General features: G+C 47.7%; 1 protein-coding gene and 1 long non-coding RNA gene across 3 annotated transcripts in view; one reads left to right on the forward strand and one right to left on the reverse strand.

Moving 5' to 3' along the window:
• The window catches only part of LOC117361014 (inactive serine/threonine-protein kinase TEX14-like), a 222,892-nt gene that overhangs the window by 151,880 nt on the left and 55,648 nt on the right, over positions 1–15,364 (forward strand). For both annotated transcript variants that reach the window (XM_033945781.1, XM_033945780.1), the window contains exon 16: positions 3,078–3,196. In XM_033945781.1, the coding sequence (XP_033801672.1) occupies positions 3,078–3,196 (119 nt within the window). The remainder of the gene's footprint in view (positions 1–3,077; positions 3,197–15,364) is intronic.
• Positions 1–15,364, reverse strand: part of LOC117361016 — a 171,511-nt gene that overhangs the window by 111,313 nt on the left and 44,834 nt on the right. The gene's annotated exons all lie outside the window — the stretch shown is intronic.

The raw sequence follows: 15,364 nt of genomic DNA on the forward strand, positions 1-15,364 counted from the left end.
AGCAAATTGGACACGATCTTGAATGAAGGGAATCTTCGGGATCCCAGTCAGCATGGATTCACCAAGGGTAGGTCCTGCCAATCCAATCTCATCAGCTTCTTTGACTGGGTAACAAGAAAGTTGGACTTGGGAGAGTCTTTGGACGTCGTGTACCTGGACTTCAGGAAAGCTTTTGACAGTGTCCCACACCGCAGGCTGCTAAGCAAGATGGAATCGATGGGGTTAGGAGAGACACTAACTGCATGGGTCAGTGATTGGCTGAGTGGCAGACTTCAGAGGGTGGTGGTTAATGGTACCCTCTCTAAAACATCGGAGGTGACCAGTGGAGTGCCGCAGGGCTCGGTCCTGGGTCCACTCCTTTTCAACATATTCATAGGGGATCTGACTCAAGGGCTTCAAGGTAAAATAACACTATTCGCCGATGACGCCAAACTATGTAATATAGTAAGTGAATGCAGTTTACAGAGTTATATGGCGCAGGACCTGCTTACATTGGAAAGTTGGTCCTCAACCTGGCAGCTAGGCTTCAATGCTAAGAAATGTAAGGTCATGCACCTCGGAAGTGGAAATCCATGCAGGACGTACTTCTTGAACGGAGAAACTTTAACTAGGACTTCAGCAGAACAAGATTTAGGAGTAATCATCAGTGCAGACATGAAAACTGCCAATCAAGTGGAGAAGGCTTCATCTAAGGCAAGGCAGATATTGGGTTGTATCAATAGAAGTTTCGTCAGCCGAAAGCCTGAAGTCATAATGCCGTTGTACAGGGCCATGGTGAGACCTCATCTGGAGTACTGTGTGCAATTCTGGAGGCCACATTACAGTAAAGATGTGCACAGAATTGAATCGGTTCAACGGACGGCCACCAGGATGATCTCGGGGCTCAAGGGTCTCTCGTACGAAGAGAGACTGAACAAATTGCAGCTCTACACTCTTGAGGAACGTAGGAAGAGGGGAGACATGATCGAAACATTTAAGTACCTCACGGGACGTGTCGAAGTGGAAGATGATATTTTCTTTCTCAAGGGACCCTCGGCCACAAGAGGGCACCCGCTCAAACTCAGGGGCGGAAAATTTCATGGCGACACCAGAAAGTATTTCTTCACAGAGAGAGTGGTTGATCATTGGAACAAGCTTCCAGTGCAGGTGATCGAGGCAGACAGCGTGCCAGACTTTAAGAATAAATGGGATACCCATGTGGGATCCCTACAAGGGTCAAGATAAGGAAATTGGGTCATTAGGGCATAGACAGGGGGTGGGTAAGCAGAGTGGGCAGACTTGATGGGCTGTAGCCCTTTTCTGCCGTCATCTTCTATGTTTCTATATTAAATTTTGGCTAAACAATAGCAATTTTCTTTAGCTCCAGAAATGATTTTAGCTGCTCTGGCTGAAAAAAATAATATATTTAACCTGAGCAAATTTTGCTACGCATTTACAAGGGTACGCCAGTAAAAAGGATGCCCCAAGTGCCTTGGTCTCCTGCCTCAAGGACAAAAATTGTTTCCTTTTTTCCTGGGTAACCTTAGTTCCATCCAGGAATACCCATATCTTTTTACCATAAAACAGTTCTTTTGATAAACAGAAATAGAGTTTCAAAAGGAATCCAAGTCCTGTTGGAAAATAAATGAAATCAGAAATGTTACTCTCAATGAAGAGTCAGAAATAGACTCTCCAAAATAGCTGATATGTTGTTAACATCCAATTGCAGTGTATCTGAATTAATTCCCTCCATTGTTTCCCGAGCTCTAGTGGTTTGTGGAAGATAATATATTTTTTTATTGGAGGAATATGGTCTTGTGAATATTTTAAAACTTCCACCAAATATCTCATGAACATCTCATATGCTGAAATCCCGGGTACTTTGGGGAAATTCAAAATTCTAGCATTAAGTTTGCAGTTAAAGTCCTCAATGTTTTCTATTTTTCTTTGAAGCATAGTATTATCTTTAATCGCAGCTACTTTAAAGGCTTATAAGGCTTGAACTTCTGATAGCACATTTACTATAGAGTTTTTCATTTCTGTGTTAGAATGTTCCAAGGCTCTTGAAATAGCGTCGATTTTACCAGCCAAAGTTTTTACCTCCTCTGATGTCTTCGAAGCAGCCTCTGTGTTTTAACTGCAGCTTTATCCAATTTCTGGAGCATTTGCCAAATTGCTGCTAAAGTCATCTCGTTGGAGGGGTTTCTCTCCCCAATGTTAATTCCCATTGTCAGAAGCTTATCTGCCCCGGCTGCTTCCTCTACCGGAACTCCAGGTGGTCCTCGGCAACACTGGTAGTTCCCGCCTCCAGGGCATTTGAATCCGCCGTACAAGGAGGTGGTTCCCTTTGCGCTGGCGAAAGAGAGATTTCATGCCCCTGTAAGGTAAGGCCTTCTTTACCTTTCCCCAATGCGGGGCTAGTTCCGCCAGTCCCAATGCAGATACCGGGCAGTAATTGCTCAATCGTCTGCTGTCTGATAGGTGGTATCAGCGTCGAGGAAGAAGGCACCTTAACCAAACCTTTCCTTTTGTGCGGCATAATTACTCTAGGAAAAGAAACGCTAATAGCCATGAAAGCTCGGTCAATGTTGCCATCTTGGCCACTCCCCCAGCTGGTAAAACTCTTTATAGTTTATAAATCTTTCCTTTTGGCTAAGTCTTAATAATAATTTATAGCTAAAGAGACATATGATCAAAAAACTTTTATTTTACTTTTGTGATTATGATAAACATACTGAGAGCCTCAAAATAGTACCTGGGGGCTACATGTGGCCCCCCCAGGCCGCGAGTTTGAGACACTGATCTAGGGGAATCACTGGATTAGTGAGGGCCAGCAATTCCGAGTTGGGAACGTTAGATGACGTCACCAAAGTGTGGCTGACTTATCCTGCTGTCCACGGAGAACTCCCGTTACAGGTAAGTAACTTTGCTTACTCCTCAGGAAAGGAAACCTAATTTGATCCAACCTGTCTGTCTATACTTAATTTTGTTACCTTGATCTACATGTGGTAAAGGCTCACTGCTATATGTCTTTGTCTTTTATCCTTCCTATCTCTCCCCCACTTTTCCTTTGCCTTCCTCTCTTCTCTCTCTCTCAGACCTCTTGTACTACGAGATAGACACAGATTCTAGCATGAGTTCCAGTGAGAGGACCCCCAATAATCCACACATGCAGGACTGCAGCATTACAGAATCTAATATGGGACACAGCAATAAGGTAAGCATACATTTTGCTAGACACCTGGATGCAGAAGAATGGTACTCGAAACCTTTGAATTGCTGCCACTAAGTTGCATTGTACTTAAAATGCATTAACATATGCATTTCTATTCCGCTTTTCAGTTCAAGGCAGATCACATAATAATAAGAGCATAAGCTAACATCATAAACAAAATCAATCAATTCTATATATTCCAATTTACCAGTTTTCTAAGACAATATCAGTGATAATTAATCACAATTCTTTATAATCTCTCCAGACTGGCACAGAATCGGGTTTACGTTCCTCTGCCAGCACGTGGAGTCTGAGACATTTACTTTTGGCTGTAGTATAAGTGGATTGTGCAGTCCCATCTACAATCAGTTTGTAGGAGGTGGTAAGCCTGTGCATTCTTTCCCTGGTTTAATGTAGGGCAGTGTCTCGCAAACCTTTTTTGAGCCGGGGTACACTAAACCTAGTGTCCTCGGCTCGAGACATCCAGAAGTGCACTGACGATAGCATGATGACATCACGCACATGTGTCAGTGCATGCGCAAAGGCCCTTCAAATGGGCCTTTCGCCAAGAGGAGAGAACGGCTGACAGAGAGAAAGAGAGAAGAGCCGACAAGAAGAGAGAAGTGCCGGCAGAGAGAAGAGGTGCCGGCGTCTAGAGATTGCTTACAGGACATGCCTCTCTTCACGAGAGCCATCAAACTCACAAGTCCTTGAAATGATTTCAAATATGTCAGAAAACCAGATCAGTCACAGAGTCCACTGGAGAATAAACTCACCGCACTGAGTTTATTTCAGAGGTCCGAGACGGGTATCAGACAGCCCAACCAACCACATCGGTTAGAGGAAAATATATTCTTCATATACCCCACGGAATCTCCTCCTCCGTATTTACTCTTTTATGTTTTTATTTTTATTTATTTATATTTAAATTTATCTTTTTATCTTGTCATGGTATTGTGAATTAATTTATTAAGCATTCATGCTGCCAGTGCTACATAAGTTTGTACTTAGCTTTCAGCTGTAAATATTCCCCTGAACGCCGTTCAGGGGAATATTTACAGCTGAAAGCTAAGTACAAACTTATGTAGCACTGGCAGCATGAATGCTTAATAAATTAATTCACAATACCATGACAAGATAAAAAGATAAATTTAAATATAAATAAATAAAAATAAAAACATAAAAGAGTAAATACGGAGGAGGAGGTTCCGTGGGGTATATGAAGAATATATTTCCCTCTAACCGATGTGGTTGGTTGGGCTGTCTGATACCCGTCTCGGACCTCTGAAATAAACTCAGTGCGGTGAGTTTATTCTCCAGTGGACTCTGTGACTGATCTGGTTCTCTTCACGAGAGGCATGTCCTGTAGATAGTCAGCTGGCACCGGCATCTCTCCTCTTCCCTAGTGTACCACTGTACACCTGAATCTCAGGAGGCACACTGGTGTGCTGCGGCACACAGTTTGCAATAAACTGGTGTGCTGCGGCACACAGTTTGCGATAGATTGATGTAGGGCCTCTTGGATTCGTTGTGGGTGCCAGATTGAGCTTGGGGGACCCTTTTGGGGGTCTGTCTGACCTCGGAGATGCCACACTCGATTGGTCAAGTCCCCCCATTTCTCCACCTCCCCAAAATGTTTGGGTATAGAGGTGCCTCAGCTGTAAGCCTTGCCACTGTTCAGGCATATAGCTTTGAGAACCAGTGGGGTCTGCTCACTTATTTAAAGTTATACTGAAGAAAAAAAGACCCAACAAAACTCATCCTGAGGTAGTGCCAGTCTGAAAGGAAGCTTTCAATAAGCTTTAATTAGCTTTAATTGACTTTAATTGTTAACTGGCGTTTTTTTCCTCTCTAGCGGTTCATGATGAGCACTGTTAAAGAGAAAAAGTGCTTATTTTGTGCCCAACAAGCTGTGAACACGGACGGTGTGTACACGAAATGCTCCAGCCGCCCCAAAGGGGAATCCTCATCGGCTTCAGGTGCCGGCCCAGGCTTCCCCTACCGCCCACATAGGGATTTCCCCAGCCAACAATGGTCAGGGATATAAGGTTTCCCTTACCTCCGATAGTGCAGGGGACTCCCAAACCGCTACAGCAGCTGCTGCCTGCAGGTCTGTTCAGGCCTCTTTGCTGCTACATGCCTCAGGGGAGATTTTTTTCAGTGGGCTTTTCCTCAGTTTTGGTGGGAAACTCTGCCATTTTGCCTGTGGCCTCTGGTGATCTCCCTCCTGTCTTAGAGAGACAGGAGCAGGTTTTAACTGCTTCTCCTGATTCTGCAGTGAGTGCTTCTTTGCCACTGGGTACAAGGCTTATTTACAGGTGGCTGGAGGTCCTGCTTCCTTCCCGGGAGTCTCGGGTTTTTCAGGAGGGCTTTTACCTTCCATGTCTACCCCTGTTCAGCCCTTTTCGGTGTCAGCTTCTGCACAGTCCCCCCTTCCCCCCCCCCCCCCCCCCCCCCCCCCCCCCCCCCCCCCCACCTTTGTTCAAGCGGCCACGGGTTTCATGGGAAGAGGAGTTTTTGTTTGCGGACACGTTTTCACCCGATGAGGACTTGGACCTTGTGTTTGATCTGCAAGATCCTCTGGGGGGAGGGGGGGTAGATGATGCAGACAATTGTTTGTCAGAGATGCCAGTTGGCGAGGATGCGTCGGTTGTGTGCATTTTTCACCAGGAAGAGCTGCAGGAGCTTATCCTTCAGGTTTCTTTAGCCTCCTGTTCTTTTCCTATGCATCAGGATATTCAGGATGTGCATGCACAGTGAAATACTCAGGATATGCCTTTCTGCTTGGTGCGATCCATGATCAGGGATAGGGATACCTGTAAGTCTCCTGTGGTCGATGCGATGGTCTCAGCTATAGCGCGTAGACATACGGTGCCAGTTGAAGGTGGTTCAGCCTTGAGAGACTCCCAGGATCGTAAGATGAAGTCTCTTCTTAAGCAGAGTTTTGATGTAGCTGCCTTGGCTGTCCAGGGGGTGATTTGTGGTGGTCTGGTAGCCCAGGATTGTTTCTGGTGGTCTGAGCGGGTCCGTGACTGGGAGTCTGATGACTGGTGCTTGGTAAATCAAGAAGTGGCAAAGATTGAGCTCAGAGCTCGGTGCTTCTTATCTCTCTGTTGCAGGCATATGCCAAGTCCATGGCTCTCGGAGTGGCCACTTACCATACCCTGTGGCTTCGGGGTTGTTTGGCGAATGCGGCCTCTAAAGCTAAGCTCAGCAAATTTCCTTTACAGGGCTTCTTCCTTTTTGGGGAGGAGTTGGATAAGCTTGTTCAGGCCTTGAGTGACTCTAAGGTGCCCTGGCTCCTAGAGGACCATCCTCACCAGGTGTTTTGGGGGTGGGGTATACGTCATCCGGGGACATTTGCGCGATTTTCGTAGGTACTACCCTGGCCGGGGTGCAGGCTCTTTTCCTTCCAGCGGATATTTCTTTCAGCGCATGTAGTCCTTTTGGGGTGTCTGCCATAGAGGTTGTGACCCCAACGTTGGCTCCTCCTCCGTCCATCCAGCCCAATAACTCATTGCAAATCCTTCTCCTGGTTTCGGTGGGAGCCCAATGTGAGAGTTTTACCGGCGGTGGGCCGAGATCACAACTATGCTCTCGAGTTTTCCCTGCCCTTGCCAGATCATTTTCTCTCTTCTCCTTGACATACAGCTTGGAAGAAGCGAGCTTTTCATCAGATGCTGCAAAGGTTGCTGGACCTCAAAGCGGTAGTCCCAGTGCCTCCTCGGGAGTTTCAGAAGTGCAGGCACTACATTTACTTCGTGGTACTCAAAACTAGGGGTCTTTTCAGCCCATCTTAGACCTGAAAGGTGTCAACAGCGCACTTCGGGTTACTTCTTTTCATATGGAGACCCTAAAAACCATAATTCTGGCCATTTTGTCTTGGGAATTTCTGACTTCTTTCAATCCGGAAAATATGCCGGCCTCGGCAGCGATTTGGCAGTGTTGTCCATGGCTCCCCTTCCTGCTTTCCATCTGTCGTGGTCCACCCAGGTGGAAACAGGAAGTTGTGCATCATTGGAGACAGACCGCGGCAGGCAAAAAGCAGGAGGGGGAGCCACATACAACATTGCTGAATTGCTGAGGCTGGCAGATTTTTCGGCTTGGCAGTGACATCAGACCGGCGCTGGAGGGAAAGATATGCTGGGCTGTGAGGAGAGAGGGACTGCGCTGGAGGGAAAGGCATGCTGGGCTGTGAGGAGAGAGGGACTGCGCTGGAGGGAAAGGCATACTGGGCTGTGAGGAGAGAGGGACCACGCTGGAAGGAAAGGCATGCTGGGCTGTGAGGAGAGAGGGATTGGTGCTGGAGGGAAAGGCAAGCTGGGCTGTGAGGAGAGAGGGGCCAGCGCTGGAGGGAAATCAAGCTGGGCTTTGAGGAGAGAGGGGCTGGTGCTGGAGGGAAAGGCAAGCTGGGCTGTGAAGATAGAGAGAGAGAGATGAAGGGAGAAAGGTTGGACCTGGGTGCTGTGGAGGAAGAGGGAAAAAGATAATTGAAGGGAGAACCGCTGGGAAGAGAAAGGGAGAAATGGTGGACCAGGGGGGAGGGAGGGAGGCAGGCATACAGGGGAAGAGATGGGATGGGGGGCAGTTGGGAAGAGAAAGGGAGAGAAATTGGATTTGGAGATGGAAGGGAGGGAGAAATGATAGGCCTGGGGCTGGAAGGGAGAGAGAGATACAGCATATCTCTTTTTTTTCCTTCCATCTCATTGTTCAGCATTAAATGGGGGGGGGGGGTTGGAGGGAAGAAGAACAACAAAAAATAGAGGGAGCAAAATGTTGGACCAAGAGGACAGATAGAAGGAAATAGGAAGCTTCGAAAGGAGTAAGATGGGAAATGGGAGAGCTACAGAATAAGAAAAGATGGAAAATTGATAGGTAGCTGAAAATTTAAAAAGAAGAAGGATGTGAAAGAGGGTGAGATTTGAGTGGACAGAGGCAGAAAAGAAAAAATGAGAAAAGTTGAAAAGGAAAAATCAATATGTTGGAGGCAGGGACTGGAGCAAGAGAGAAGAGGAAAAAAAAATGGACAGCAGACACTGGAGAGAGAATTAGAAGATAGACAAAATCAGAAAGAGAAACTGGGACCAAAAGCAAAATGAACAAACAAAAGGTAGAACAAATAATTTTATTTTCTATTTTGTGATTACAATATGTCAAATTTGAAATGTGTATCCTGTCAGAGCTAGTGTTAGACTTCATACGTGAACTAGGATCTAAAAGAGAGAGAGGAAAAATCTTTTTTATTTATTTTGTATGTAACACATAGGCGGCGTGGGGTTGGAGAGGTTGTATCCCTATACTTCTACTAAACCCCTTCTTTGCTGGCGCGTAGCTTGGGTTTTGGTGCTGATGATGGTGATTGATCTGATACTTATAGAAGTCGGAGCAGTTGCCGCTGCTGCCGCCATTGGGGCCCACGCTGTGCATTAGTAAAAGAGGGGGTAAGTATCTTAATAAAAAATTCGGCCTGCGACTTAGCCTGTTTTTTAAATTTCGGCCCCTCATGTGATTTCAGGTTGATACCCCTGCTCCAGTGCAATCTTGGCCGACTGACAGCCTGCTTGTATGTCTTTCCTCCGTGGGCAGAGTCCTTCGCATTGCTCAACATTCAGGCTGCATGATCCTGGTGGCTCCAGACTGGTCCAGGCTACCATGGTACGAGGATCTGGTTAATCTTCTCGTGGCGGATCCTCTTCCACTGCCACTCTCTCACAATCTTCTGACTCAGGGTTTCGTTCCCATGTTCGATCTGGTCTCTGTTGTCTTAAGGCTTGGCTCTTGAAAGGGAATAAGAACATAAGAATTTGCCTCCGCTGGGTCAGACCAGAGGTCCATCGCGCCCAGCAGTCCGCACCCGCGGCGGCCCATCAGGTCCATGACCTGTCATGTTATCTTGATTTAGCCCTATAGCCCCCTTGTTTTTATCTATACTCTTTCCATACTCTTATCTACCCTTATCTGTATCCCTCAATCCCCCTAAGAAAGGTTATTCAGATAAGGTGATCTCCACCCTCTTGGGTTCTTGGAGACTTTCCACTTCTCAAGCTTCTGTGTGAGTTTGGTGTATTTTTGAGGAGTGGTGTTCCATGCATGACATAGTTCCCCTTTGCACATCTTTGCCTCACATCTTGGAGTTATTGCAGGATGGCCTGCACTGGGGCCTTGCCTGGTTCTCCCTAAGGGTTCAGATTGCGGCTTTGTCTTCTTTTCATGGTCTATTGCATGGTTGGTGTTTAGTCTCTTCTCCGGATGTGATTCGATTCTTGAGAGTGGCAAAATTGCTCCGGCCTCCAGTTCATCTTTCAGTTCTGACCTGGGATCTTAATCTGGTTCTTTTCAGGCTGGTTCGTCATCCTTTTGAACCTCTCAGCTCCTGCATGTTGAAGGACCTTACTCTCAAGGCGGTGTTCCTGGTGGCCATTATATCAGCAAGACGCATGTCCGAATTGCAGGCCTTTTCGTGTAGACCTTCCTTCCTGGAGTTTTCCATGGAGCGGGTCGTGCTACGGCCGGTTCCCTCATTTCTGCCAAAGGTGGTTTTGCCTTTTCATGTCAACCAGTTCATTGTCCTTCTGGTCTTAGGTAGTCTGGAGGGCTCTTTGGAGCAGAGACAGTTGCACAAATTGGATGTCCGTAGAGTCCTTTGCTCTTATGTTCAGTGGACTCAGGAGTTTCCAAGTCAGATTGTCTTTTTGTCCTCTTAGCGGGTTCCTGTAAGGAGGATGGTGCTTCCAAGTCTATGATTGTGCGCTGGATCAAGCAGGCTATCGCTTCGGTGTATCTTCTTCAAAAGAAGCCTGTTCCGGATTTTCTCAAAAGCTCATTCCACGCAAGGGTAGGCAGCTTCTTGGGCTGAGTCTTCTCTTGTGCCTGCTGTGGATATTGGTAAACCTGCATCGGGACACGGTGTTCATTGAGCGTGTTCTTGTGGCAGCCTTTCAGGGGTCTCACCCATGATAGGTACTGCATTGGTACGTCCCATCTGTTTCTGTGCTGGTCAGGAGGGATGCTAAAGAAGGTGAATTTAGGTTCTTACCTGCTAATTTTCTTTCTTTTGATCCCTCCAGGCCGGAATAGACACCGCCCTGTCGTTTTGTTATTCAATGTCTTTTCTCGAAGAGTACATTTTTTTCTGTGTATCTTTTTGTGTAGGTTGTTGGGTAGTTCAATAAGAGCAGTGGCATTTTGTTTGTCTAGCATAGCTGTGAGGACATTTTTGAAGGTTCTTATTCTAATCAATATCCAACAGTGTTTTGCCCTGTCCATTTGAGACAATTGCTTGATGTTCTCCTTCTAGGAGTGCTGTTAGTGTTTTTAGTTCACAGTAATTAAGTTCTTAGTTCTGCTTGGTCTTCATCAGACTGATTGTAGATGGGACTGCACAGCCCACTTATACTACAGTCAAAAATCAATGTCTCAGACTCCACCTACTGGTAGAGGAATGTAATCCCATCCATTTCTGTGCCATTCTTGAGATTCTAAAAAAAGAAAATTAGCAGTAAGAACCTAATTTCTCCTTATTTAATCTAAACTTAAATATTTTTGGAACAGCCATGTTTTTAATTGTTGGGAAAGATCCTAGATCTTTCCCATGATGAATTGGGTGGGAATAGTAGAATAAGTTTTAATCATTGGAGAATCTAATAACATACTATAGCAAAACTCTGTTAAGAGGTAAGAACTGTTTGTAGGGTCTAAGTTAGAGAGCTGCACGGGAACGGGGACGACGGGAATCCCGCGGGACCCGCGGGCATCCCGCGGGTTCCCCCTTTGGGTCACGGGGATCCCGTGGGGACGCCCCTAGTGTCGCGGGGATCCCGTGGGGACGCCCCCTAGGGTCGCGGGGATCCCGTGGGGACGCCTCCGAGGGTCGCGGGGTTCCTGCGGGGCTGGATGTACTCAGTCGCGCGGCTCTTCTCCCTACCTTCTCTGCTTGCAGCACAGAGCCTTCTCTTCCCTCCGAAACCGGAAGTTACGTCGGGGGGGGGGGGGGGAGGAGAAGAGAAGGAAAGCCGGCATGAGTTTGCTACGGGCTAAGGCAGGAGACTGGTCAACGACGGATGGAAGCTTACAACTCGCTGCCGGGTCCTGCCTACTTTCTGTTTCTGCGAAGGCAGGACCCGGCAACGAGGAAGGCCCGAAGCAAATTGTAAGTTTCCCTCCGTCGCTGACCTATGGAGGGAAGCTTAGGATTTGCCTAGCTACTTTACCGATGGATATGTGAGTTGGGAGGGAAGGGGCGGCTGGGCAGGGCTGATGCTGTCGATGCTCATCTCTCTGCCCTTGTTCTCGTTGCGCGGCCAGTGGCGGAAACAGTGTAGAGCTAGAGATGGCTGTGGACCGGGAGCGGGCGTTGCTGGCTCAGTGGCAGCAGTTGCACGTGCTTTTCACACGCTACGGCGAAAACAGCTCGCTGACGGTGCAAGGCTTTCGGCAGCTCCTGTGCAGTATCGGTTTGGGGCAAGTCAAGTCAAGTGGCTACCGGGGAAAGAAGAGATGGAAGATGCCCGGCACCGGGGCTGGAACAAAGTCTTAAACAAAGCCCTCCCTCCCTCCGACGTCTGCGCTGACGTCGGGAAGACTTCCGTTCGGCTCTGTGCAGGTAAGGAGGAGAGTAGCCTTGCGGTTCGAGTGGCTACCAAGGGAGGGGGCGGTCCGCCCCGCCACACCCCGCCCCGGTTGCAGCACAGCCGGCCAGGTCCCCTTACTTTTGTGGCACTTCCCCGACCGACCGACAACAGCCCCGGTCCGACAATCCTCCCTGCCCTGTAGCCGCGAATCTAAATTATCTTCTTACAGCAGCTGTAATAAGGTAATTTAGATTCGCAGTTAAGGGCAGGGAGGTTTTTCGGACCGGGGCTGTTGTCAGTCGGTCGGGGAAGTGCCACAAAAGTAAGGGGACCTGGCCGGCTGTGCTGCACCCGGGGCGGTAGAGAAGGAGTGGGGAGAAGGACGCTGAAAGGCCATGGGGAATACAAAGGGGTGGAGAAGGACGCTGAAAGGCCATGGGAAGGACTCTGAAAGCACTTGTGGAAGACAGAGGGGGGAGAAGGATGCTGAAAGCACATGGGGAAGACAAAGGGGTGGAGAAGGACGCTGAAAGGACATGGGGAAGACGGGGGGGGTGGAGAAGGACGCTGAAAGGTCATGGGGAAGACAGAGAGGGAGAAGGACGCTGAAAGGACATGGGGAAGCAGAGGAGGGAGAAGGAAACTGAAAGCACATGTGGAAGACAGAGGGGGAGAAGGACGCTGACAGGACATGGGGAAGATGGGGGGAGAAGGACGCTGAAAGGAAATGGGGAAGAGAGAGTAGGGAGAAGACGCTGGCAGGGAAGAAGACAGATGCCAGACTATAGGGGGAGCGGAGAGAAGAAGATGGGTGCCAGACCAATTTGGAAGGGGGAAGAAAGGGAGAGGCACAGTAACAGAGCAAATGGAAGATGCAGAATGAAGAGAGACAGTGGATGGAAGGAATTGAATGAGAACATGAGGAAAGCAGAAACCAGGCAACAAAGGTAGGAAAAGAATTATATTTCTTTTTTTTATTTTGCTTCAGGATAAAGTAGTATATTAGTTGTGTTGATAAAAATTTATAAACATTAGAGGCTCTGGTAGAAACCCATTTGCAAAGTATGTATTCTTCCCAATTAATATTTTCAAATTAATAAAGTCTTTTTGCTTATTTGTAAATGGGTTTCTACCAGAGCCTTTAATTCAGTAGCATAATTAAATGAAATAACTATTTCTGAAGTTTATATGGACGGGCGGGGACGGAGGGGATTCCTCGCGGGGACGGGTGGGGACGGAGGGGATTCCTCGCGGGGACGGGTGGGGACGGAAGGATTCCTCACGGGGACGGGTGGGGACGGGTGGGATTCCTCACGGGGACGGGTGGGGACGGGTGGGACTTTGGCGGGGACGGGTGGGGACGGGTGGGATTTCTGTCCCCGCGCAACTCTCTAGTCTAAGTGTGGTCAATGTAAACAACATACAATATTATTTGTTAAATTTTAAGTTGATGAAGGTAGAGAATGACACGGTGGCGGTTTACCCGCGGCCACCGCATTTTAGTTGCGGGTCACCCGCCGAAAACGGGGAAGAAAACTAGCAGTCGCTGCGGCGACGGGGACAAGGCCATTCACCGCCCGCGGGGCGGTGAATGGTCTTGTCTCCGCAGTGAGGTATCAAGGATCGCGCGGTCCCCGCAGCCACCGCCCGCCCGCCCGTAGCATTTAGCCAGCTCCCTCCCTCCACCTCACCTTAAATTTCGAGTTTTCCGGCTTCCTTTTTTCCGAGCCGCACGTGTTCAAAAATCCGTGCACGCGCGGCTGCGCGAGTCAATCAATCTTCTCCTCTGACGCAACCGGAAACAGGAAGTTGCAGGAGAGGAGAAGTTTGATTGACTCGCGCAGCCGCGCGTGCACGGATTTTTGAACACGTGCGGCTCGGAAAAAAGGAAGCCGGAAAACTCGAAATTTAAGGTGAGGTGGAGGGAGGGAGCTGGATAAATGCACGGCTTTTTGAACGCGTGCGGCTAGGGAAAAAGGAAGCCGGAAACTCGGAACGAATATAAGGTGAGGTGGAGGGAGGGTGGGGGCTGCTGGACCATTCTTCATTACTTTGCCATACTAATTCCATTCTATGTTAGGTGCCACGGACTCAGATTCGAGTCCTAGCGATGATGAGTTAAAGATCCCAAAAGAAGCCAACTTCTAAATCCAGTGGTTAGAGCTACACTACACTCCTTGTGACCCTGGGCAAGTCACTTAATCCCTATTGCTTCTGACACAATGGGCAGTTCCAAAGACCAAGACTGGCCAGTGTCAAAGACAGGATGCTGAGCTTGATAGACCCTTAGTCTCCACTGTTTTTAGTGATCAACAAAGTTCTATGTTTCTATAATCACCCTAATTCTGTTATCATTGGACTAGATATTCAAAATGATTTAAATGGCCAGGACAGGCTCCTGGCTGTTCAAATCATCTGTCCAGGGCTAACCAGGCATTTTCAATCTTCATGTTCAGCCCAAATGGTGTCACACAATTCAGCAAAAATACCCAATGTTGTTCCTCATAATTTAAATATTGCTCATAGAAGGAACAACATTGGGTATTTTTGCAAATGGAAGTTGGAGGGTTAATTCCCTTGAAACAGCCAATTGAGTGAAACATGAATTCATGCTGGGACACAAGATAGGTTGAATTTGTTTTGAATTTAAAAAGAAAAATGATCAATGAAGAATACTATAATGGCAAGAAAATATAATGATAAAACAGCAACTAATTTTGCCTATTTTTATATATTAAAAAAGTACTACATAAGGTGAATGTCCATATTGCTGTCTGTTGTTCTGCTGAGCACTGGCATTGAAACAGCAAAATGCATTTATTGCATACTTGTCCTCTGTCGGAAACATTATGGTGGTATATTAGTTGTGTTAATAAAAATTTATAAACAAAGCCCTGCCAGCTGAACATCTCTTTCTCTAGTTCAGCAGCAGGAACTTTGATTTATAAGAATGGAATACGCTAAATATTAGAGTACTAAGGCTTATATGGATGCTGCGGGGACGGTGACGGGGCGGTGAATGGGATGGCAGTGGCGGTGACGGGGCGGTGAAAGGGATGGCAGTGACGGTGATGGGGCGGTGAATGGAATGGCGGTGACGGGGCGGTGCAGAGGATGGTGGGACGGGGCGGTGACGGGGACAGATTTTTTCCCCGTGTCATTCTCTAGATGAAGGCAATTTACTCCCTCATTCAGTAAAGGATAGAAAGCAAAGCCACTGCAAACACTCACAATTGTCTTTGTTCCATTCGCAGCAGCTAGAGGCCATATGTCACAGTGGGAGACCTCGCCAGCAAACACACTTTTTCTTTATTGTCCCTCCATACCAGCAAAGGCAGATGGGTTTACTCTCCTCTGCCAGCAGGTGGAAACTGAGAACACATTGACTTTTGGCAGTAGTACAAGTGGACTATGCAGTCCCATCTACAATCAGTCTGTTCTCAGTCTCCAGCTGGTGGAGATGGTAAGCTTTCCTCTTATTAGTTAAGACCTGTTGGGTCTGATTAGTGGCTTTGTTCCTTTTTCTGTCTGGACAGAGCTTGGGGAACCTTTATAGGGATCCATTTGACCTCAGGGCTCTCACACTACCTGCCCCCATTTC

This window comes from Geotrypetes seraphini, chromosome 5 (genome assembly GCF_902459505.1).
Source record: "Geotrypetes seraphini chromosome 5, aGeoSer1.1, whole genome shotgun sequence".
Classification (NCBI taxonomy): Eukaryota; Metazoa; Chordata; class Amphibia; order Gymnophiona; family Dermophiidae; genus Geotrypetes; species Geotrypetes seraphini.